The 27015-nt window shown below is 45.1% G+C and overlaps 1 protein-coding gene across 3 annotated transcripts in view; it reads right to left on the bottom strand.

Annotated features, from left to right (window-relative positions):
- Positions 1–15253, bottom strand: part of SEPTIN5 (septin 5) — a 60233-nt gene extending 44980 nt beyond the window's left edge. For all 3 annotated transcript variants that reach the window (XM_088476661.1, XM_088476662.1, XM_088476663.1), the window contains exons 1-2: positions 15119–15253; positions 14990–15000 (exon numbers count right to left, since the gene is read on the bottom strand). In XM_088476661.1, coding sequence (XP_088332787.1) covers positions 14990–15000; positions 15119–15161 — 54 coding nt within the window. In that variant the 5' untranslated portion in view covers positions 15162–15253. The remainder of the gene's footprint in view (positions 1–14989; positions 15001–15118) is intronic.
- Positions 15254–27015: the final 11762 nt, after the last annotated feature.

The following is a 27015-nucleotide window of genomic DNA, read 5'->3' as shown; positions in this document are numbered from 1 at the left end:
ACACGCAGGTCTCTTGTTTGGGCAGGTTTCATGTCGTTTTACGGTCGATTTTAAAACCGACCATTAGTATATCTGCTGATCTTATTCTGGTTTATATGAAAGTATCGATCATTGGTCCTGTTTTTGGTTGGTTTGTCAGCGGTATTGACTTTAGTAAATGGTCAGTTTGCAAAATCAACCATACCTCTGAGTCTGAATCTGTATAAAAAGGGCTCTGATGCGAGTGGCAGCGCCCTTTCCTCACGCCAAGTTCCGCTGTGCTTCATCTGTGACTTTGCATGTGTGTAAAACCAATTCAGGTGCGGTTAAAATCGCAGCCTAGCATCTCTGGTACACACTGAGGGGTTTCTCGCTGCATCTGTGGTGCGACTAAGACACAAGATTTAAAGCAAAATACAGCACGCTAGTCCTGTTTGAGCACCAGTCACGCCGGGCGTACATCGGTACAAAGCTGAGTCACACCTGGTGGCTACTATAAAGAGCATTACTTACATCTGATTATTTTCAATGGATTTCCTCAAGCTCAATATATATGTGCAAATCATTCCTCCAGTTAGGTGGACAGTGGGCTTGATTCAGACCCCACACAAATGTCATCACAGCTGCTATCACATCGATGCAGATTGGCCAGCCACGAAGCTTCTCAGTCAAGTCTGACCAGCCTCAAACACTGCGACTCTCCTGATACACAGAGACCATTAATACTGCGAAGAACATCGCAATGACTAATTTATGCACGCCCATGAAGTGGAGTTTAAACGGTTCCAACACGCCTGTGTTTGCCTAGCCAACTGTTATCTCCCCCAAACGCTGACTACCTATCACTCACGTTGCGATGGATTTTCTATGTCTGCATGATCACATAATCAATCACCACTTGTGCACACTGCTGCTCTGCGCATGCGCAATGACCAACAATCGCTTCACGTGAAACATCGACTTTGTGTCTGGATCTGAATCAGGCCCAGTGTACAAAGGAGACCCCAATTTGGTGGATCATGTCCTCATATGCCCAAGGTACATTACTCCCACATGATAATAAATCATATGTTCACAATATATTTGGTTGATAAAGCATTTTTTTGTATAAAGTGAACTACAGTTCTCCGTCAGTTTTTAGAATGAAACGTGGGGTTCTATAAGGCAATAATGGCAGAGGGTGATAGTAGGGCTGTCCTCTATTAAACTGTAGAAGTGCCTTGTTGCGGCCAGGCCGTTAAGCTTTGACACATTTTGATCAACTCTACAGCCATAGAAACAATTTAATTCTGCAGTTTACATTCAGGGATATATACTGTATATATATATATATATAGATATATATATATTTTATTTTTTTCTAAATATTGCATCCTTTAACAATATGTCAAATGGCAGCAACAAAGTGGCAGTTAGTCCTCTATCATGCATTATTACAGAAATGTGTAGTGCCAAGCATACTGATATTATTGGGACAACACTGAAATAAACTTATATTAATGAAAGGCAGGTTGTGCAAATATATGGCAATACATTTAACGATGTGCTGATTACTCTTCCTGTAATTAGGTGTTGTATCTTCTATACTTGAACTACACGTACCAAAGCAGAGAACTTTTTGAGAAAGTACATACCTTAGGATGACGACATAGAGACCTGATTGCTATACATTTAGCTATAGGAATAAACAATGCCAGGACAATGGACAGGAAATCCTACATTCTGTTACTAACAAAGTCACATAATAAACAAATTCCTGTACAGCAGCAGCAGAAAGTTGTCTTGTGAAGACCATGTGACATTAAATATACTTTTGCTGAACAGATAAATACTGAGATGAGATAAAGCTCAGAGGGCCTGATTCAGAGCCGCTTGTAAGCGGACGCTCGTTCGTTCCGAGCGATGTTTGCACAACTGCACATGCGTACGGATCGTAATACGCATGCGCGAACCAGTCAGTGCGGCCGAAAATCATGTGCTCGCAAAATAGCGAATGCCTGCTATTTTGAGTGACAGGAGGCGTATGTGGGTGGTAACAGGGGAAGGTGCTTGAAAACGGGGAGTGGAGATCAGAACGCAGGCATGCTTAAAGGTCAAAACGGGCGTTTTAAGGATTTTAAGGGTGTGCATAATTAAAACAGCAGCGTCATTGACCACGTCACTGGGTTATTTTATAGTCAGAACTGCTCGCAAGATTGCGGTAGGAAAAACCAACCACAAGAATAGCGAGCAGTTCATACGCTGGTCAATGTACTCGATTAAGCTAATAAATAGTGGACATGACGTAGGATGCGAGCGGCCAGGGGGCGTAGTTTTCCAAAAAAAGACTGCATGTTTTGTTCGCTCGTTCAGACCTAGAGGCGTGAACAGACCACAAAGAGCGAACGGTTCATTTGGATAGCCACCCCTTTTTTCAGGACGAGCGAGCGCAAATAGCGTCCGGCTCTGAATCAGGCCCAGAATCTTAATGGATTATAACAAGAGCAAATTAAGGATCATCATGGGGTTGTTAGGGCTTTTCTTTTTTTAATAATTTCTCAAATGAAAACTGCCACATTATGAAAACTGCCACATGACATTACACTGTACATTTATACATACAAACTTATATAAGCCTATATAATACTGTCAAGATTTGATAACCATTTTTAGAAAAATGTTCAGTGAACTAATTCTGTCAAGAGTTCCCATTTATTATAATGGCAGACATAAACTCATTGCACTATTTTAAGGACAAAGACAGTTTTGCAAAGATTTGACTTAAAGAAAATGATAAATGAAACATACATTTAGTAAATTCTCTTCATTGTTTCTCTCCATCTGATGACTAGTCTGGAAAACAGTAACGGGCCTAATCACACCCATACATTAAAAAATGTTTCCAGGATTAGAGCTTTCTCTATTTATTAAAGGCTACCACCAGTCTAGTCGCCGGTATGAAGAGTGTATATGTACCCAAAAGCTGCCTCACCAGCTTTACATATTATACATGTTGACATTTGGTGTATGAAAGTCAGTTTAAACATATATTGCTATATTTGGAATGAGCATACCCTGTGTTTAAAATATAGTCAAACTTGAACAATAATGGTGTATCTGGTGAGTGCATGGCCAAAATCCAAATGTATCTTCATACAACGGCATCACTCGGGGTATATTACACAGCAGGACACCAGTTTCAGCTGACGTTTCAGTGCTCTTTACTACATTTTCCTCAGGGTACCGTGTCCTGCTGTGTGTTTAATATATATAAAGATATTAGTTCAGTCAGTAGAACACACACACGCACACACACACACACACACACACACAAATGTTTTGTGATTACATAGCCAAGACATATTTATCTCGAATATATAAACACATGCACAGGCGGGAACCAAAACTCCTTTCCCCCAGTGTGTACTTCCCACTCATATATTTTCTACCTCCCATACTGTTATGCACCTACATTGCACCATCTTACATTGCTGTCATACCAGCAGCTATAATGGGTTTATCAGGAGCTTTTCATTCTTCACAGAAAAACATTTGGGTCCTAGAGAAAGCTGCTGTATGTTATAGGTTGAGTCTCCCATATCCAAAATGCTTGGGACCAGAGGTATTTTGGATATCGGAATATTCCGTATTTTGGAATAATTGCATACCATATTGAAATGTCTTAGGTATACGGCCCAAATCTAAACACAGAATGCATTTATGATTTATATCCACATTATACACACAGCCTGAAGGTAATTTTATACAATATTTTCAATAATTTTGTGGCTCAAACAAAGTTTGTGTAAATACATGAAATTAATTTATGTGTCATATACACCTTATACACACAGCCTATAGGTCATTTTATACTTTATTTTTAATAATTCTGTGCCTTAAACAAAGTTTGTGTGCATTGAACCATCAAAAATCAAAGTTTTCACTATCTCAGTCATGCAGAAAATATTCCGTATTTCGGAATATTCCGTATTTCGGAATATTTGGATATGGGAGACTCAACCTGTATATGGTTTCTTTCTTTTTAGGTATATCAAACTTTTACTTAGACTGCACTATCATTCCTACTAACTATATCTTGTGCCAATTAAAAAATGCACTTATCACACTTGTAGACAATAAAGATACACAGAAATCACCAGCAATGGAATTTCTTCAGAAATGTGTTAACTCACCACCTGAACATGCACAGTGAGATGGGTAAATTGGCATAACAAATCCCAGTCAGCAGTCTTTCATAGGCATGCCAAGTAAATCACCTACTATCCAGTATTTTTAATACCATCATATTGAAATACAGCTCTGAAGATTTTCCATAGGCGGCGAATGACATGCATCTTTATATTTTACAGATGTGGTTATAACTGCTTGTTTTCAGTGATATGTGCTCCAGGTCCCTACATAAATACTAGACAGACACTGGAAGATGAGTATCAATGTGTATTTATGCTACAATTATTATGCCATCTAGTAAGCCACTTCAACATCCTCTGTCATGGTCTGCATGGGTTGGATTTGCGTGCTCGTGGTTCCTGAGCATAGTGCAAATTCACACAATAGTAGCTACACAAATGGGTGTTTGTTTTATTCTACGTCAGCTCCTATAAAATATATATACGTATTTATAGCCAAAGGTAGTCACCCAGACTCAGAGACTTATGCAGCGTATCCACTACGCGACATTACTGAGCGATTGCACGATTATGACATCGCAATCGTGCAATCGCTCAGTAATAGGGCACAAATCGTGCAAATTAATGTCAGAAACGACCAGCGATACGCGCTCCCGCTCGTCGTTTCCGACATCAATCATAGTCCGAACATGCTGGTCAATCTGCAGATAACGACAGATTGCCCATGTTCGGGAATGATTGATGCGCCTACACTGATTGACTGAACGTTCAGTGTAGGCGCAGCACAGACTGTGAAACGACTGCACGATTACAATGTAATAATCGTTCAATCGTTTCACAGTCTGCTAGAGGATACGCACCTTTAGAATAGCAACGTTTCAATGTTTAACACATTTTCATTGAACAATGTGTTAAACATTGAAATGTTGGTATTTTGGATTACTGTGTTTCTTCCTATCTAAATCACTATGTGGCAACAACTGCTTTTGGCTATGTTTCTTGTATATACATATTTTGGATTTATTTGTATGTATATATATATATATATATATATATATATATATATATATATATATATAGATATATAATTAATAGACACACACAGTGTATATAAAACTTTTCTATGTAAATACAGTACCTAGCTAAATAGTATATAAATACTGTACAAAGCTAGATAGCTTACACAACATAACTTAATAGTAGTGTTTAAGATAAGAGGTACTTTATCGCAAAAATGGTTAAATAATTGATGATTATTCACTGCAACAAAATACAAGCGATAATAGGCTCAAAGGCATGTCACTGCTGGCATCCCTTTCTGCCCCAAGCAACTGTCAGTAATAATAATAATGCTGCATGATTGTTGAACATCTGCACAGTAGTAACACAGTGACAAGGCGAAAACATAAAATACAACACTACAATTCCACTGCACTTTATACAAACATAGGACACTATTACCTACCCAACATGACATGGCCACTGGACAGGGTTATAATACAATTTTACTACACTCTGCACAGACATTAGTCACCTCAAGTGTATTCTTGAACCTCTAAGACCCCTAGCCAGAGCAGTCATTGAGCTATGCACTGTCCTGATCTATGGGTTTGTGAAATATTGGACAATCAGTGACCCAGCGGTAGTGGCTCTCACTGCTGCCATCTGAGAGGAGAGTACTTATTGTACTGTAACTGTGTGTGCACAGTAAGCTTCACACGCTGGGAAGTATGTGATTTATTAGATTTCATTCACCTAAGGTGCACTAAATAATAAAAGTAATAACTGATTGTTATGTTTTACAGTGAATGTTTTATAGAATGTTTTGTTATAAAAAGCCACGTCATGCTATGTATGTGAATAATGTATATGTGATGGTGACTGTACCAGGCCAGTCTGTAGTGACTGCAGTGTAAGACAGCAAGCAGGCACCCAACAGTTGTCATTACCACACCTGCTTTTGTTGTAATAGAAAATTGCCCAATTTAATATAATGTGCACAATAAGGCTTATTTATCTATGTGTAAAAGGGCAAAAACACAGGGAAAATGTTTTGTTTAACGATGTCACGTGTTTAACATTGTCAAAATGCACCAGTTTTTAAGGAAAAGGCATGGAATTGGGGGTCAAGATGGCACATGTCTTGGGTTGCAAACATTTCCACCTGCAGACAGGAGTTGGGAAGACTGGGGGTGTTCTTTGCTATAAATGAGAAAACTTCGGCACCCACGTAATATTTTGCAGGACATGATCTTTTCAATAAGGCAAAGGGCTGGAGATGGTGCATTTAGGCCAGGGATGGGGAACCTCAAGCCCAGGGGCCGTATAAGGCCCGCGGAATCATTTGGATTGGCCCTCTGGGCTTTTTACTGCTCGCCTCATCTGGCTAGCAGGGTGCCTAGAATGGCCCCCTGCAGCCAGAATCTATGCAGCAGTGCCTCCCGAAGCGTCCTTAGGACGCTTTAGACAGCCGCACTGCTGCCCTTACACCTCCCCGGAGCATCCTCAGGTGGCTCCGAGCATTGCTGAAATCACCAGTGATTGTAGCCCCGCTCCCCGTGTGACATCACACTGAGGCGGTGTGGCCTGCACCAGGCCCGCAAATAATGTTATATATATCAAAATGGCCCTCGGCAGAAAACAGGTTCCCCACCCCTGATTTAGGCAGCTATTTCCTGTTTTGGACTAGAGCCTCTAACTTCCTGCATAAGGACTTGATTTTTCAATCATTGGTGAAGTGGAAAAGATTGTATCTGGCTTTAATTTCGGTAGGAGACGCATTTTACACCTTTCAGTTGCACATTCGTGGAGACCCACATTTTATATGTGCTCTTTGATCAAGGTGATAAACACAAAGTGACATTTTATAAAGCTAGTCTTGATATTTTCTTATTCTCATTATTAATATAAGTCATAAATGAAGTTAAGTAAAGCACTATCTGACCAATTAGGCTGAAACACGTTGTGTAAACTCACACCCCACTCGAGAGACCACAGAAAAGTAAGGCATCAGCTTTACCCAGGCACCCAGCAGGTGCGTGTCACGTAACTGTAACCCGGAAATACCATACCCGGAAGCCTGCAGGAATTCAGCACAGCCGGCGCATCTATAGGTGTAACAAGGGACTGGAAGGAGAAGATGCCCCACGGAAAGCTCTGCACTCGAGCAATTTGTGACAACGTCTATCCAACCAGCAGGCCACTTGGATAGATCGATGCCCAACGGTCCTCCCTAAACAGGTATGCCGTCTGCAACATCTCTTGAAAGGCAGGCAAGCCAACTCTCCGCACTGCCACAGGCAGCCAACTACAGTGCAAATCATCATAAACTGAGGTAACTGAAGCCGCTCTCTCATTTAAAGAAGACCAGCATGAGACTGGAACTGTATTTATCTCCTAGCAGCACAGCGGGACTCCGGTCTCTGCAATACCATTCTCTAACCTGAATACAAGACTGTACACAATTTATCATAATGCTGACTACTCTGAACCACTATCCGTGGACAACTATTCCCAAATGTAAAAATTTTCATACTCATTGTTTCAAGTTTTATTGCTTTATTGTATAATTAACTGCCTGCACCTACCCCAACCCGCATTATGTCTATTGTATAAGGACATGTGTACTCATCCCCCTGCATGCTAACATTGTGTGTCAACAGGTTAACACTGTGATTAACCAATGAAATAATTTTCTCTATCCATTAGTTAGCCCTTCTTACCTACATATACATTCCATACCTGATTTACAACCACACACATACGAAGACAATGGTAAATTACATATATAGGGGCTGAGCGCAATAACCGTTGTAATAATTTGTACATATCTGGAGGGGAATCATTATGAATGACCGCCAGACGTCAGCCCGGCGGTTCAAATCCTGACGTCGGCAGCCCGATGGGTGAAAATCCCGACAGTGCAGGTAAGTATACTATCCCTACCCCTCTCCCCAACTAACCCTCCATTAGGGGTGCCTAACCCTAACCTCCCCCCTAGTGCCTAACCCTAACCTCCCCCCATTTGTGCCTAAGCCTACCCCCCCTCCCCGCACCCTAAACCTAACCCTTCCGGGGGGGTGCCTAACCCTAACCTCACCCCCTAGTGCCTAAACCTAACCCCCCCTTCCCATAGCCATAAAGAATGGTACCAAAACATCCTCCAAGAACAACTTCTCCCAGCCATCCAAGAACAGTTTGGTGATGAACAATGCCTTTTCCAGCATGATGGAGCACCTTGCCATAAGGCAAAAGTGATAACTAAGTAGCTCAGGGAACAAAACATTGAAATGTTGAGTCCATGGCCAGGAAACTCCCCAGACCTTAATCCCATTGAGAACTTGTGGTCAATCCTCAAGAGGCGGGTGGACAAACAAAAACCCACAAATTCTGACAAACTCCAAGCATTGAGTAGGCAAGAATAGGCGGCCATCAGTCAGTATGTGGCCCAGAATTTGATTGACAGCATGCCAGGGCAAATTGCAGAGGTCATGAAAAAGAAGGGTCAACACTTTTGGCCATGGCGGTAGAAGGTGCTAGGTACATGTTAAATAGAATCTGATTGGTTGCTATGGGCAACATCTCAACTTCTAAAAACCCACACTTTAGTAAATATATCCCAAATACTGTGAAACATCTGAAACAGATTGTTATTTGGTTGTTACCATGTCTTTTGCACTGGAGACATGTGAGGACTGCCAAATTGAAAAGGAAAAAGGAGGGGAATTGCTCCATGGGCCACTCTTGCTTTTACAAGATGATGGTTGGCACTGAAAGATTCCCAAGATGTAATCCAGGGCTACGAACAGAGCGATCAGCAGTTTCTGGGCCTCAGCTGTGTGGTCACGGTACAGCCATGATTTCCTTGCAGCATCCCTTCCAGATTTGCCAATTTTGCATATTTGTCCATTAATAATGATTGAAACAGTTCAATATGTTTCAAATTTTACTTTGTTTTTTTCCATATTAAATATTTTAATCAAATCACAGGAAAGGTAATTTTGGAAAAATATTTGCTAAAAAAAGTTGTTTAAAATATAATTTGTGAACAGGAAATTCTTTAAGAAAAACTTAAAAAAAAATTAACCAGTTTACATGAGACATTTCTCTTCCTCTAAAAAAGCCATTTTATACTTTTTCCCTATTTGCATCTGGAATAAATTCAATTAGAATATGGATGTAAGGACCCATAATTACAAATATAATTTAGTGGACAGAGAATCAGACTATTTACTTGCATTGTTCCTCCAGCCAAAAGCTGCCAGCCTTAACCTAACTGGAAACATAGGATACATAAATACAAAACACCTTATTATTGTGTATCAGGGTTTGTGAGCAGGATTGGACTAGTCATAAAGTGAATGGTGGATCCAGTAGTGATTCCAAATGTCAGTAAATCCCTAATACCTGCGCAAATCAGGAGATTATGAAAAAAAAAAAATTTACACTTGTTTCAATATAAATAACCTTATTATATGGAAGATAATTAATTTGGCTGCAATGGATCACTAAAATAAGATCCTCTGTTGGTCACGCCTCATATTCTAGTAGGACGCTGTGAGCTGTAGATTAGTGCATCCCCCCAAGACAGTAATCCATTTAACATGAACTACCTGAGGATATGTCCATTAGTTGCATAGACAACACCTCCTACCATAGAAAAGGTGTCTGAATATGCAAAAACACTATCTCACTGATGCTAGTCACAGAAGCATAACAGTGTCTCATCTCAACCCAGTAATTTTACTGATGATAAAAATGTCAACGTGAACTGTACAGTCTGAGCTCTCCTACTGTACATGTTCCAGCACAGTTCTCAATGACTAGGTGTTACCCAGCTGCTCTCCAGGTACTACAATGAGACAGGCAGTTGAGTAATGCAGTCCTGCCAGATAAACAACAATCTAGCTTATCAGGAAGAGCCACTTTGACCCACCAAGCACTGGGAGAGATGTAATGAGTCCAATGATAACACCACTTTGGCTTTGTCAGTGACAGAAACATAAGCTGTTTGCTCAGTTCTTTCCCTAAATTTGGCAGCTACTTGCACAACGAAAACTGTCACTCCTACATCAATCCATGATATTGCAGTGCCACAAGTGTAAAACCCCTTTTACACCGACTAAAAAATCCCAGGGTGATGAACGTGAACACGCATCAACCCGGGATTTTTTTGTCGGTGTTAACAGAACAACCCGGGTCCAGTGACCCAGGGATCCAACCCTGCTGCATTGCAGGGTTGAGCACCGGTCATTCCCGTGTCACCCTGCAGTGTAAACGGCGCAACCCAGGTCACGGTGACCCAGGTCGTGCTGCATGCCGCCCGATTGGCCGGTTTCAGTGGCACTTGGAGATGACATCATCTCCAAGTGTCCACTGCCAGGCCAACCAGAACGATGCAGCGCACTCCACTCGCCCTCTGTGCCTCCGGACCGCTTCGGAGTAAGGTAAGGGGGTCACGGAGGGGGAGGGAGGGTAAGAAGCGCTGCTCACCTGCGCCGGGTCAGTGCTGACCTGGCTCCGGTGTCAACCCAGGCGTAGCCCGCAGCAGTGTAAAAGCGGGTCTGTCCCAGGTCTGATCCGGGTTGGAAACGTGTTCCAAATCTCAGGTCAGACCTGGGACTTTGGTGTAAAAGGGGTATTAATGGTGTCCCAACTTGGAATAGTAGTAGGCATGATATAGGTAAACAAGCTTGTGACCCCCACTTGAGAATAACACAGTCATGGAAAAGGAGGAACATTCACTTTCAATTGGGGGAAAGGGAAAACATTTCAAATCTGTGCTTTTACAAATCATAACAAAATGATCAATCATTTACATCTCACCAAGTCATAAATGTGACAAATCTAATCTCATGTGACAAAACACTATACAGATGTTACTTTCTCATCATTTATTCAACAATAAATAAACCAACAGGAAGAAGCCATGTGTGGAAAACTGAGTACAAACCGTGACTGCTGTATGAGTGCATCAGTCTCTTATATCATACTTGGTGAATTTTGGTCCACTACTCCTTACATTGCTAGTTCAGTGATGTGCATTGATGTTTGAAGGCATCCATTTATGCGATGATCTCTTATGGTTCCATCACAGCATCTTAATGGTGTTAGTACTTGCCTTATGGTTACCCTCCTGAAAGCCATGTGTGTTCAGTCTATTTCTGATGGCAGAATATTAAAATGTAACATGTTGATAGTGTTGGTAGATCCCTTAATGTAACTTTTAGGTTCTTTGTAGGAATATCGTACGGTCTGATCTTTGGGTGATTTTTTTGGGGATGACCACTGCTGGCGGGTTGGGTACGGGATCTCGTCAGTTTGGATGCCTGAGGTCACAATACAGACAGCAGCACCCCGACGGTCAGAATTCCAACAGAATTAAGTAAGTATCCTATCCCCTAACCCTCCCCCTAACCCACTTTTCCTGCAGCCTAACCCTTCTCCCCGCAGCCTAACCCTCCTCCCTGGAGCCTAACCCTGACCCTCCCCTCCCGCAGCCTAACCCTGACCCTCCCCTCCAGCAGCCTAACCCTAACACACACCCCCACAGACTAACCCTATCCCTCGCCCACAGCTTAACCCTAACCTTCCCCCTAGTGCCTAACTCCTATCCCTAAACCTAACCCTAATACCTACTATCAGGATGTCAGTGGTCGGGATTCTGGAGCCAGGATTCCGACAGCTGTCTGGATTCCAGCGCTGGTATTCTGACTGCCAGCATCCCAACTGCTGGGATGCCAACTACATCCCATCCAGGCAAGGTTGTTAACTTTATTCAAGGCTCTCTGTTTGTAAATGCTCTTTCTTACTTTAAAATAATGGACTTCAATTCTTTAAAATAACCTAATAACCCTTTCCATATTGATGACTCATAGATCATTGCAGATGTCTTTTCTCCTTGGCATGGCGCTAATACACACTGACAAAAGTTTTCCTCCTATATAGACGTAGTAGCACCCCATGATGTTCAAAAGATGAGATGCACTTGATAAAATTTTAGTTGGTGTTGATATTTGGATGATTGTTAATTAAGGGCCTGATTCAGAGCCGGACGCTATTTGCGCTCGCTCGTCCTGAAAAAGGGGCTGGCTATTTAAATTAACCGTTCGCTCTTTGCGGTCTGTTCACGCCTCTATGTCTGAACGAGCGAACAAAACATGCAAACGTAATTTTGAAAAAAACGCCCCCTGGCCGCTCGCATCATACGTCATGTCCGCTATATATTAGATTAATCGAGTACATCGGACGGCGTATGAACTGCTCGCTATTCTTGTGGTTGGTTTTTCCTACCACAATCATGCGAGCAGTACTGACTATAAAACAACCAAGTGACGTGGTCGATGACGCTGCTTTAGTAATTATGCACACCCTTAAAACGCCCGTTTTGACCTTTAGGCACGCCTGTGTTCGGATCTCCACTCCCCGTTTTCAAGCACCTTCCCCTGTTACCACCCACATACGCCTCATTCTGTCACTCAAAATAGCAGGCATTCGCTATTTAGCGAGCACACGATTTTAGGCCGCACTGACTGGTTCGCGCATGCGTATTAAAATCCGTACACATGCGCAGTTGTGCGAACATCGGTCGGAACGAACGAGCGGCCGCTTACGAGCGGCTCTGAATCAGGCCCTAAGTCTTGAATGTACATAGAACTTTCACAGACACCTGTGCCGAAATATCCATGGAAGATGACGTTTTGCCTCATTCTGAGATCCAAACTTGGCCGGAAGATCTGAGCCGAAACCAAACTACTCATACAACACTTTACAGAGAATATTTAAATCATTCACATCAATCCCTGCCTCAGTGGAGCTTACAATCTATTTTCCTTACCACATGTACTTACATACATTCTAGGGTCAATATTTTTTCAGCAACCAATTAACTTGCTAGCATATTTTTGGAGTGTGGGAGGAAACTGGAGCCACTCCCCATACCCCAGGAAACTGGAGCACTCAGAAGAGGAAGCACTGGCAAACCCAGGGAGAACATATAAACTTGACACAGATAGGCTATGACCGGAAATTGAACTCATGACCTCAGTGCTATATATATTTTTGTGGTTGAACAGAGCCATACCAACACTTCTCCTAGCTGCTTAGATTGTACTCTGCACTTAAGTTGGGTGCACATTGAGAGATATATCGCCCGTTCCATTGAACGGGCGATATATCTATAATGCATCCGGGTGTATGCAGCTGATATGTCTGTGAACGACGCTGTTCAAAGACATATCCGATCTGCTGTGCAGATTTCTGCGTGACATTTTCCATAACACCACATCTATGTGTATATTTTATAAATAAATATACTGATTTTGCAATATAAGATCATGTATCGCCATGGATGTCAAATCCCAACTGATATATCAATATTACAAATCCCAACTGATCAGTCAGTATTACATCACATGCCCTGATTAGACACAGACACATCTGTGTCTCTGACATGTGTTTTGCAAGTGTTTGTCTCTTACTAGTGTTATTATAACATGTAATAGGGCTCCTGTTTATAGAGAGAAATCTACAAAAACAAAGGCGCTCATACAACAACATATCCTGATTGTGAGTCTGCAGTATCCAAGCACCTGTCTAAAAGTTACGAAAAAAATGCATCTAAAGGGTTACCCTGACACAACACTGTTTATTTTAGTTCTTTTACAGAAACAGTAAAAAAATCATTAAGAATAACACAAGGAATAAAGTGATTCTCCAAGTGAGGCCATAAAGGCACTGCTAGAACAGGCCCTAAAAGCTATGCTATGTACCGCAGGCTCCACAATACTGGGTAACTAATCTGTGTATTTGCTACAGGGAGTTTAGCACCCAACATCCCTTGTTTCTATCTCATCCATTATATTAGCAATGAGTGATATAGCTGAAGGGCCCACATTCCTGCAAATGATAAATGGTCTGGCATTTTTTTTTCAACATGTGCATTATATTAGCAGTAGATTTTAAACAATTCAACACCGGTATTGTAAAAAGAGATACAATATGTCATATTTCAATGTAATAATTAAGTGCTGCATACAACATCTTCTGATTTAACTAAATAGGCAATTCCATCATTCTAATAAAAATACCTTATATGAACATTGGTATATTGTGATGTAGAAAACAAATCACATTGTGATTTATTACTGAAATCAAGATATAAATGTGCATATACCAACTTGCTTATATGTTTGTTTAAAAAGGATAATGTATCCCTACTATCTGTTTGCTGCATCAGGCCGGGCACTTGCATACTTCTAGAATTGCACCTTATTATTATTAGGGAAGTGCTATTATTGGGTACTTGCAATGTGTATATAAGGATGTGTGATCCTTGGAATGTTATCCTTTGAATCCCTCCCATCCTGAGTGATCCCCCTCCCCTTACAGATGATGAAGGAGTTAAATCCTCATCCAGATGACATCTTCCCCTCACCCATGCAATATGTTAATATAAATAAGGCATAAAAAGACGAAATTAGGTCACATAACCCACAACATGACGTCAATTCCACACTTACATTTTATTATTGCTATTAATGAAGGGGTCGGTGTTTTTCCAGGCTTGCCTGTGCTATGCTCGTGTTATTACACAGATGGTTAGCGGCTCAGAGATTGTGGTGGGCGAATTATTCGTATTCCATACACTCAGCGGAAGATGAAGCCATATTTATCATGGCATGGGGCACTAGGGTACCAGTACCGGGATAATAGCATGTTGCAATGTGCTGGGAGAGACTACTGATAATGATTGATCCAGTTATGCAGTAAGTAACCTCACTGTGACAGCTACCCCATAGCATTGCTAAACGGCTACACAGAGGAGCCTGAGCCTCCCGGTGACATGCACACATAATATCCAGGTATGATGGGGCTCTTACCTCCTTCTCGTCTGTGAGGGTCCCGGGAGGCCGCAGGGAATCCAGCAGGAGAGAACAGAGGAAACAGACAGGTCAGGGATGTGATCACACGGGCTCCCCCCTCAAACACCCAGGGGCTCTCCATCTCACCTGTCTTCAGCAGCTTGCTCTTGTACCTGATGCTGGTGCTCATGGTGCACAGTGTGGGATGCAGTGTGTGATGCAGTGATGAGCAGTGCAGTGCGCTCTTTGTGCTGCTCCTGGCTGCTGCTTCTCCCAGTTACAATAGACTCCTAGGGATGGGGAGACCAGGCTCATGCTGCATTACTGAGCTCACGGCCATTTGCCATTGGCTCAGCCTGTCCCAGCCCACTGCTTGCAGCCTATGAGACCAGCGAGCAGCCTGGCAGAGTCCGCCTCCCCCTGTCTGCTCTTGTCGTAGTACGGTGCTGCTGCTGTGTCAGTAAGTGTGTGCTGCACTTGTAGTAGCCGGCCACCTGACACAGTGACACACACAGACAGACACACATACACGGTCACACATAGTGCGTGGTTCGCAGCAGCGGGCGGTGACACACACACACACAAACTGAGATAGTCACAACGTTCCAGTCTGGAGATGTCGCTGTTTCCATAGGGACACACACGTCAGCTGCAGTTCCCCCATGGCACACCGTGTGTTGGGCTGTTATTACACTAAGGGGCCCATTTATCAATGTATATTTTAGGTATAATCCCTGAACACACCCGTTTTCGGGTGTTAACCACAAATATTTAGTATCCCCCGGATGTATGAAGGAGGGACCGGAGCAGTATCTCCGATACATGCTGTGATCCCTCCATTCCCGCAGGAAGCCGCATCTGAAGATGGCGTTAGCCGCTGTATCCTATGGGCTACACCGAGCAAAATTAGCCGTCGGAGGCCTCATCGGCAATGGTGGCTGTGCATGTGCAGTCAACGTGACTGCGCATGCGCAGCAGCTCCGGCAGCTCTCTGGGCACATCGTAGGAATGGGCTCCTTTGCGCTATGATCGCAAAATTGCAATGCAATCATGGGCGGTAATGTCATGCCCAGATCGCAGTGGCGTAACTAGGGCAGGGCGAGCGTGGCACGTGCCCTGGGCGCCGTGGGGGGCGCCGCCGGCCACGGTCCGGCCCGCCCTAGTTAGCCAGTGCAGCGTCGACTGCAGTGAGTGCGGTCAGCGCTACACATTTACACAGGCCCGGTGCTAGGCTTCCAGCGCCGGTCCTGTGCTGCACAGCTGAGCCCGTTCCCTCCACCTGAGCTCTTACCCAATAGCGCCAGGAGGCGGGCTCAGGCTGTGCATAACACGCGCTGGCGGCGATGCGTGTGTTAAACAGCAGTCAATGAGAGTCAGATAGACTCTCATTGACTGCTGCAGCACCCACTGCAAGAGCCGGGCTTCCGTCCGGCTCCTGCAGTGGGTAATGAGACAGACGTCATGACGTCTCTCCCATAATGCTAAGCGCGCCAGCCCGGGAGGACTGGCGCGGGAGCGGTGTCGCGGTCCGGAGCAGCAGCGTGGATTCAGGTAAGTATATTTGTATATATTTTTTTTTTAAACCTGCCTGCACAACGGGGGAAGGGGGTGGTTACTACTGGGGGGACCTCTACTGAGGGTGGGGGCTACTACTGGAGGCACCATTACTGGGAGGACCTCTACTGGGGGGGGCTACTACTGGGGGCACTTAATCGGGAGGGGGAATCTGTACTGGGGACTACTACTTGGGGGGGGGAATACTACTGGGGGCATTATAAAAGGGGCCTACTACTAGGGGCACTGCACTGTGGGCAATAATAGGAAGGACCACGGGGCACTGGATAGGGGGGATCACTACTGGGGACCTGCATTAGGGGGACCACTACTGGGGGCACTGCATGGGGGGCGGACTACTGCTGGGGGCACTATATAAGGGGCTTACTGCTAGGGGCACTGCACTGGTGGGACCACTACAGGGGGCACTAGATAGGGGGATCACTACTGGGTGCCTGCATAAGGGGGACCACTACTGGGAAAACTGCATGGGGGGACTACTGCTGGGGGCACTATATAAAGGGCACTGCATGGGGGGGGGACTACTACTGGGGGCACTATATAAAGCTCACTGCATAAGGGGATACCACTACTGGGCGCACTGCATTGTGGGGACTGCTACTGGGGGCACTGCATTGTGGGGACTGCTACTGGGGGCACTGCATAAGGGGGAACACTACATGGGGCACTGCATTTGGGGGGACCACTGCTGGGGGCACTGAATAAGGGGAACTAATTGGGGGCTGTATAAGGGGGACCACTACTGGGGATACTGTATAAGGGGCACTACTATGGGCCTGCATAAGAGGGGCCACAACTGCATATTGGGGGTACTGTATAAGGGGCACTACTGGGGTTAAGGTGCATATGGATAGGAATGTTCAGCGTGAAAATAAAGGGGTGTGTCATGTTGACACGCCCCATTTTTAAGTGACCACGCCCATTTTTTTTGGCGCGCACACATATCGGTGTGGGGAAGTCCCTTTTCGAATTTGCCCTGGGCTCCAAATACCCTAGTTACGCCACTGCCAGATCGCATAGCAGTAGCGATCATTAATAAATGGGGGCCTAAATATTGCTTGTTGTTGCCATCACTTTGTAACCAATTTCAGATCTGTTTGCCTGTCACTCTTCTGCTGAGTGTGTAACCATGATGGTCATCCTAATAATCACTGACAAATATTTCACATTAAAGCCTGGGTACACACTGGACGATATATCGAATGATTTGTCATTTTTAGCCGAGTTGGAACAACTTATCGTCCACATCGTTTACTGTGTACGCACTTTTGCGTGCTCCTGTGCGTCGTTCCTCGCTGTATTGCATGGCAGATGTGAAGATTTCTTTAACGATTTGAGCACAATGAGCAATGTGTGCACCCAACCGAAAGACCACAAGTTATATTGGGCAGCGGGCAGCAAAGTACAAAGGAGACCTGGTCTTCTTAGCAGCCAGTAATTCCCTCAGAGGGACTACCGCTCATTATGCAGACCCCTCCTGTGTCACAGCAGGCTGTCATTCCCACTCCGGGATTACCACAGGGTATACCTCCACCATGGGTGGATGTTTTCTCTACTTCAGTGCAGAGTCTGACAGCTTCCTCTACAGCCATTCAGACCATGTTGCAGAATGAGAGACCTGTACGGCCAACTAAGCGTCCTGTAGTGTCATCTCAATCCACTCAGCTATCATAGTCTGAGATGTCATCTGATGATGGAAAAGTTGCTGACACCTCTAACCCAGACTCCCCTTTACAAGAGGCGGAGACTAAGTCTAGGATTAATATCCCTGCCTTGGTGCGTGCGGTCAGATCCGTATTGGTTATAGAGGATGACGAGCCAGCCCCTAAATCCAAACACCCTCTATTTAAACAAATAAAGGTGACTTCGGCAGTATTCCCTCTGTCAGATCAGCTAGTGGACCACATGGCTGCTGCCTGGCAATCGCCAGGTAAGAGGTTTCAACCTCAAAAATGTTTGGCCTCATGTTACCCATTTCCTGAAGCTCATTGTAAAAAGTGGGAATCACCCCCTGCAGTGGATTCCCACGTTACACGATTGATTAGAAGTGCAACGTTACCTATGCCTTCCATTCCTTCCTTGAAAGATCCTACAGATAGGAAAGTGGAAACTTGCCTGAAATCAATATACTCTCTTTCAGGAGCTGTTGCCCACCCGTCCATGGCTATCTCCTGGGTATCTAAGGCCATAGAGTGTTGGGCTGATGCACTTGAGGACTCCTTCCCCTCGGAAACTCCGGAGAATCAGGTGTCACTGGTTGGCCACATCCAGGATGCGTCTGCATATATCGGTGAGGCCGCTCTAGATACTAGTCTACTGACCTCCAGGGTCTTGGCCGCGACCGCGTCTGCTTGCCGTTCCCTGTGGCTGCGCTCTTGGAGTACGGATGCCAATTCTAAGTAAGGCTTGAAGGCCTTACCCTATAATGGGGAGATTTTGTTTTGTCCAGACCTGGACAAGATTGTGGACACGTTGGCAAAATCAAATTCTGTGTTTCTGCCTTCGGCATCTGCTCCTTCAAAGTCTCGAGCCTCTTCCTTTAAGTCCTTTCGTCCCCAAGATAAATTTAAAGGGCAGTCCTTTCCTAGACAGTCCACTGCCAAGAAGGCTGCCAAACCTAAGAAACAGACCTGGACAACTAGACGTCCAGCCTCCAAGCCAGAAGATAAACCCTTAGCCTGACGGGGCGGGCCTCCCTCTGGAGGACCCCGGAGTGGGAGGCCAACTTCTTCAGTTTGCCCAGTGCTGGTGTCAAACCACCAAGGACGCATGGGTAAGAAGTGGTCTCTCATGGATATGCCCTCTCATTCCTTCGAAGACCTCCTCACCAGTTTTTCTGCACAGGCCCTTCTTCAGACAAAAACAAGGCCTTACAGATCCAGAAAGCCATACAGTCCTTGCTGCAGGCAGGTGTAATTGTGCCAGTTACACTATCCCAGCGAGGGACTGGTTACTATTCTACTCTTTTTCTGGTGCAGAAGCCGAATGGATCTCATCGGCCTATCCTCAACCCAGGTTCAGGATGGAAACCTTATGCTCATTCATACTGGCTATGGAACCTGGAGATTTTATGGTATCACTGGATATTCAGGACGCATACCTACATGTCCCTATAATGCCTTCTCTACAGTGTTATCTCTGGTTTGCTATACTACAGCAGCACTTCCAATTAAGGGTGCTACCCTTTGGCCTATCCACTGCTCCAAGGGTGTTTACCAAAGTTATGGCCATCATGGCGGCCCATTGCGGAATCAGGGTATCAGACTACTACCATACCTGGACGACCTCCTTCTGGGCAGGATCTCCAGCAGTGCTTCACTTCCGGCTATTCGCAAAATCCTCCAGGGTGTCCTCCGGATTCAACATCCCTTTGTCCCCTCAGTGTCCCTCCTTAGGATTTGGCTTCAATAGACCTTAAGTGGTTAACGGCTAAAAACTCTTTCTTCTGGCAATAGCATCTGCCAGGAGAGTGTCAGAGTTGGGGGTGCTCTCCTGTCACTCCCCCTCCTGATATTTCACCAGGACAGGGCCGAGCTTCGTACTCACCCCGAGTTCCTTCCTAAAGTTGTTTCTAGTTTCCACATTAATGAGGAAATTATAGTCCAAGCCTTTCAGTCACCAGACCTCTCGGCAGGTGAGGTCTCCTTGGATGTGATACGCGCCCTCAGGATTTATCTGGACCTTACCGGTTCCATTCAGAAATCAGACTCCTTGTTTTGCTCTATGGATTTCACAAGAAGGGATGGCCAGCCAATAAGCAAACATTGGCTAGATGGCTTCGTATGACTATCTCAGAGATGTACACAGACGATGGCCTGCCTGTTCCGGCTTCTGTTAATGCTCAGTCTAGTCGGTCTGTGGGTCCCTCGTGGGCAGCTCGCCGTGGCTCCTCATCAGTTCAGCTGTGTTAGGCGGCCATGTGGTCTTCTGTCCAGACCTTTCTAAGGGTCTATGCCTTTGATACCTTCACCTCTCAGGATGCTTCCTTTGGGCGCAGGTTAAGTCCAGTGGTTGGTGCAGGCAAGGTAAGCAGGCCAGGAAGCATTTCCAAGGTGGCAGGTAACGAGCACAGGAACTCTCTCGGCTGTCACTGAGAAACACGTTGCACTGGCAATGAAGGAAGGCTCTGGACCTCCCTAAATACCAAGTGCCGCACTGTGACTAGCCGGAGAGAGCACAGGACCCACCATGATTGGACAATTGAATCACTTGGCTGGAGGCAAGATGGCGGCGCCCATGCCGGCCGGAACGGAAACACTGCCAGGCCTCACCAGCCCAGAGTGACAATGTGCCCGCACAGAACCACGTGCAGCCAATGCCCATCGCCAAACACCAGCGCCATCGCCAGTCACCCCCCCTGCCACAACGACCTCACAGGTATTACCCGTCGACCACCATGCCGAAAAACCTTGGTCGTGACACACCCAGAGTAAACGTACCTTCTGCCAGCAAGTGAGTCACTCCTCCAAAGCGCCTTCCTCACAGTGACATCTTCTGGTAGATGGCGCTGTGCTGTGATACTGTAGCAAAGTCTCTTTTGTGCGCATGTGCCATCTTACCGAATATCACTGGGAAGATGGTGTCATGGAACCCGTTTGATAGGACAAGGTAAGGGGAAAGGGGGGGTACACTTCTCAGAGGAGGGGGTCCACTGCACATAGGCCTCCTCAGAGATTAATATGCCCCTGAGGGGTAGGCAACATTTTTGTCTTTGGGTTCCAGGCATTAACTATTACAAGCCAAGAAAGTTTCCAAAGTGCCATCACCATTACAATATATACCGTGCAAACATTTACAATAATAATAGATGGGTAGTAGCTTCCCTGTCCCTCCTTTGTTGAGGTTAGTTTGCTGTGGTTAGGTTGATCATTTGTAGATGAGAGATGGAGATATACGTCGTAATTTTATGCTGTTATTTGACTGAGAGCAGGACTGACTATGGCGGGCTTAATTCGTCAGAGGCCCACCCTTCACTGTATACCGGCCACACTTGTTTGGAGATGGTCTAGCTGACTGTCAAAAAGGTCTCTCATGGGAGGGAAGGGTATGTTTCATTTACACCCTATACAAACAGCCTGAAGGTAATTTTATACAATATTTTTAATAATTTGTGCCTTGGACAAAGTTTGTGTACATTGAACCATCAAAAATCAAAGGTTTCATTATCTGAGTCATGCCAAAAAAATTCCGTATTTTTCAATATTTGGATATGGGAGACTCGACCTGTATAGGAAATTGTTACTTGATTTTACATATTTTTAAGAGCAAGCAAAGTCATTATTGGACCTATTTAAATCTGTCTCAACCACTTGGTGAAATCAGGCAAGTGTACACATTTAATTGGAGAGACTTGTGTGTTTTGTATTACTCTTACTTTTCAGGTGCATCCTTTTGTGGGAGAAGTGGACCAACAAGGTGATCCCTTCTACAAGGTGAGAAAACATCTGCAATGGGGCCAAAACATAGTAGTCAACTCAGCTTAATGTGCTTGTTTCAATAGTAAAAAGATCTCAATCTGCGCAATGTGGTGGGAAGAAAAATCCAATGTACAGATCTACCAGCAGCTAATGTGCAGCAGCTATAAAGCTGGGTACACACTAGACGATATCTTGAATGATTTGGCCGATTCCGATGCATCAGAACGACAAATCGTTCATATCGTCTTGTGTGTACGCACGATGCAGATGCTGATGTGCGCTCCCACGGGTCGTCCGTCGCATCCTCAGATCTTTTTACATGCAGATCTGAGGATGTTGCTAGTGATGCCATGCTGCCCCCCGCTACCTTCCCCCCCCTGCCGTTGCTCCGTCACTTACGGCATCGCAAGTGTGTATGTGTGGATAGCCGTGCTGGGATAAAGTGGCTGATCCCAGCATCGGCACAGCAGGAACAGATGTGTCCCCTGCGGGACACATCGCCGTCCGGCGCTGGGATGCTGTTTCTGCGCCAATCACAGCTCGCCGCGTCATAGCCCCACCCACTTGCGGCATCTTGTATTAGACGCCGCTGAGCGGGAAAGAGCAGTGCGGAGTGGGAGGAGACAATACCTACCAAAGAAGAAGAGAAGACGGAAGGCGTGAGTTCCGGCGTCCGCGGAAGAGGCCAAAAGACGCCGCTGTCAAAAAAGAGGACAGGAGGCGCCGGCTGAAAGAAGAAAAGAGGAGGCGGTGCCGCTGGCCAGGACGGGCCAGCGGCAGAAGAATGTGGCTGAGGACCGGAGAGGACTGCGGGGGTGGAAAGTAAAAGAGCTAACGAAGCCCCCCCCCCCCCCCCGCAGCCTCTTCCACCGTGGCATGTAGGCCCTCCTTGAGGCCTACTATATACCTCTCCCTAGACCACCAGGGTTGTCTGGCACTAGGCCCATGGGGCACAGTCAGGCATTAGGCCTGTGAGCATTTAGGCGGGCACAAGGCCCGGGCTGTAAAGGGGGCATTAGGCCCAATAAGAGGTATTTAAATAGGTGTGTGTGACCTGGATATTAGGCCCAGGTCACTAGTAGAGGAAGTAGGCAGGCACTAGGCACGTGCCATCAGCCAGGCCCTAGGCCTGTACGCACATAGGAGGGCACTAGGCCCAAGTTCCTCCTGTGCCCCGCAGTAGGCAGGCAAAAAGCCTGAGCTGCCAGCCCATTGACAGTGATCCTGGGCAATAGGCCCAGACCACTGGTATAGTAAGTAGGTAGCCCTGTTTAAGTGCATAGAGGTGTGAGCAGTTGTGCGACTCTCACCCTCCAAGAACCCCCGTGGAGAGCTGTCAGGCTCCCACTATTATAGCCGGTAATTTTCCCAGTCACCTAGAAGAGGAGCTGGCCAGCTCTAGTTAGGCAGGAAACAAACATTTAAAGGGACAGCACCGTGGTTTTACTCTTGTGTGATTACCGTCTGTGATTGTTGTTTTGTGCAGGACAAACGTTTAGCTGTTTATCGTTAAGTATGCCGCACTACACACACTGTAGGTTGAGGGTGATATTGTCATAGTATGTGTAGTAGCATGACACAGGTTGAGGCCCTGCACGGCTGTGGAGTGGACACAGTCAGAAATATCTGTGTGTACTGTCTCTCACTATCTTTTTGTTCCTTTCTGTCTTTCTTTCTTCTGGGCGGACAGTTTTCCTTGCGAGTACCTATAGGTGAAAACTCAGGATCTGAGGCCAAAAGTGCCAGTGATGATCTTCACTTAAAACTCTAAACTATTCCTCGGTCCGGTAGGGCGTGTCGGCCGACGTGAGGAAGGACGGTTCTCACGTCTTCTCCTTCCTCCTAGGTCATCGTGTCCATGTCCAGTTTGGAATTCCAGGACCGTCTGATCAACATACGTGAGAGGGTGTGACGCAAGGTAAGATACGGGAGTACACCTGCACGGCAGCAGGCACTGCACCGCACACCTCTTACATATGCAATTGCCGATGCTGGCACCTCCGCCGCATTTCATTGCTCACAAGATCCTGCTAGGTACACATCGTCTAATGTGTACCCATCTTAAGATAGTTCAGGCCAGCATATGTCGCACTTTCAACATGTTACCAAGTCCATGAGGGATCGGTATGAGTCGGGCATCCACTGTCGGTTCAAAATCCCGACAGTGGATGCCCGACGGAGGAGATCCCGACAAGGTAAGTATTTTACCTATTCCTAACCCTCTCCCTCCCGTAACCCTAACCCTCCCTTAGGGGTGCCTAAACCTAACCTCCCCCCTAGTGCCTAACCCTAATCCCCCTTGTAAGTGCCTAAACCTAACCCCCCCTTTCCCGCCGCCTAAACCTAAGTCTCCCAAGGGGGTGCCTAACCCTAACCCGCCCTTCCCCTAGCCTAACCCTCCCGGGGGGTGCCTAACCCTAAGTCCCACCGGGAGCCTTGAAACCTAACCCCCCACCCCCCAGCGCGGCTGTCCGCACTCGCCGCCCGGCTTACCTTCGTTCAGTACGCTGGGCTTTCCGCGTAGGGATAATGATAGGCGTCGGTATTCCGACGCCTGTCATTAGTCCCCTGTCAGGATTAGACAGTCGGGAAGCCGGCGGTCGGCATTGCAACCGTCGGCTTACTGACTGTATACCGTCCATGATCCAATCAATTCAGACTGTCCAGAGGGCCAATATAGGCAAGCAACAGATAGATAGAAAGATAGATAGATAGATAGATAGATAGATAGATAGATAGATAGATAAAGCAAAACTGGGAAGTGGAGGAATGTTGAATGACGAGAAAAAGCACACTGACTGGTGTTAAGGTAAACAGCCACATGAATATAAAATAGGAGCAAAGCTTCCCATGCTCTGGGTGTGTTTACTTCAGACCACATAGAAGCATGTCATGAGTCTTTTAATGAGCTTTAAAAAAGCTTTAAAAGTGGTGTGGCAGTTAGGGTCAGTTGTGGAAGTGATGAGATATATCCCACTTATTGCTTCATTTGTACATGTAAAACATTAAAATAGTGCATACATATACTTTCTATTTCCCTTAATTATGTAAATACAGGAGCATATTGAGTTTACAATTCTAATAAAAATAAGTTTTCTAAGATGTTTTGTTATGATAAAAACGAAGGCAGTGTCAGGAAAACCAGGATGCCTGGTTATAGGCTATTATGTGGTAGCCATTTTACATTAGCAATGACAAATTGCCACACTGATATTGGAAGTGACAGGAGAACAAAGAGGGAACTGAGACGCTGATTCATACCCGGTCACTAAGAAGAGTTCACTCGTAGCTGGCCGATTTCCGCATTCTGCACATGCGGGCGCGCGAACCAGTGCGAGAGATTGGGAAGCGTTCGCTCGATGCGCATAGACAGCCCAGCAGAGTGAGTGACAAGAGAAGCCGTTTGTGGGTGGTGACAGGAGCTGGCCACTAGAAACGGGGGAGTGGAGATGCGAACGCAGGCGTGCCTGAGCGTCTTTACACCGTTTCAGAGGCGTGCATAATTAACAGGAAGCGTCATAGTACTCGTCACCTGGTTGTATTTCACACTGAAGTGCTCACAGTGCTTGCGATAGGGTATGGTCTGCCTCAAGGGCTGCATTCGCTTCCGATGGTACCCGATGTACCAATGGTTGTATACACTTTCTGGAGATGATGTGCGCATTGGGCGTCTTAAGACTGGCTGGTGGGCGTCTACATATACAAAGCGATGCCTGCCATACCGTCACTTAGCCAAATTTGCATACGCTGGGTGCGAGCGTACGCATCTAGCGAGCGGCTCTAAATCGAGCACTGAAAGCATAAAAAACTAAAAATCTAAGAGATTATAAACAGATGATGCAGAAGGATGGCAAAAAGATACAATGCAATGTGATGAGAGCTTCCCACCTCTATACACAATGTCAAAATATATATCGTAAGGTTATCCTCATATCTAGATGTTTAAGCATTCCATCATGTGACACTTTCAGAATGATTCATGTGATAATGACTCAAGTAGATGAATTTGGTCATAAGAAGTAAGTAGAATTAGAGATAAGCAAAATATGCTGACAAAACACACATACATGATAATCATCATTGCAACTGCAAAGGACTAATAATGGGTAACAACACTATTATTATTATTATTATTATTATTATTATTATTATTATTATTAATAAATAATAATAATAATAATATAAATGCTGCCTCAAACACCTGGGGACAAATAGCACATAAATATTATGTATTGCTTTACATCAGTCCCAGCTCCAGTGGAGTTTACAATCTATAGTCCCAATCAAAGAGATTCAGTGTTACATTTGTTAGAAGTCTATTAACTGTATGTGCACAGGAAAACCCTTGGAAACAAACAACATGGTCCTGGTTGGAAATTAACTCATGACCACTGTCCTGTGATCAATGCTGACTGCTGTTCCACCATTAAAATGCAGCAAGGAGTCGTTCCAGCATAAATACATTTTAGAATGATCTAACATTAAAACAGATTTTATCCATCTATTTTCCCTAACAACTAATAATACACTGCTATGGCTTCATCAATGAAATTCTGTTTGGGATAAAATAGATCACTTATCCCAATAATTACCTGATTGGGAGCCATCAGATCTCAGTTTGGATGAAGGGTAATCGGACAATTACATTTTCCTGTGTAAGTGGTCATTATCTGACCAGCCTTGTGATGCTTTGTCTCCTTTACTATATGAACCAAAAGCCAAGTAACCAGATATTTTAGATTTCACCACACATGTTTATGTACATGTATAACTAGATCAAGTTGGGGATACTCAACTAAATATTCATATCAACATTCTAGCAAGATTTACAAGCTTATATATTATTATCAGGGCTGCCATCAGAAATTGTGGGGCCCGGGACTGACAAAATCGGCAGGTCCCCCCTTCCCCCACTACCTTATTCCTACAACAAAAAATGTACCCAAAAAATATCAAGCCTGCCCACTTATGTGCATCCAGCTAACCCCACCTTATGTGTGTCCAGCCAGCCCCCCTTTCTGTGCATCCAGCCAGCCCCCCTTATGGTCATCC

The sequence above is a fragment of the Taudactylus pleione genome, unplaced genomic scaffold, assembly GCF_031769625.1.
Source record: "Taudactylus pleione unplaced genomic scaffold, aTauple2 ptg000191l, whole genome shotgun sequence".
Lineage (NCBI taxonomy): Eukaryota > Metazoa > Chordata > Amphibia > Anura > Myobatrachidae > Taudactylus > Taudactylus pleione.
This window is presented reverse-complemented; position numbering and strand designations above follow the sequence as displayed.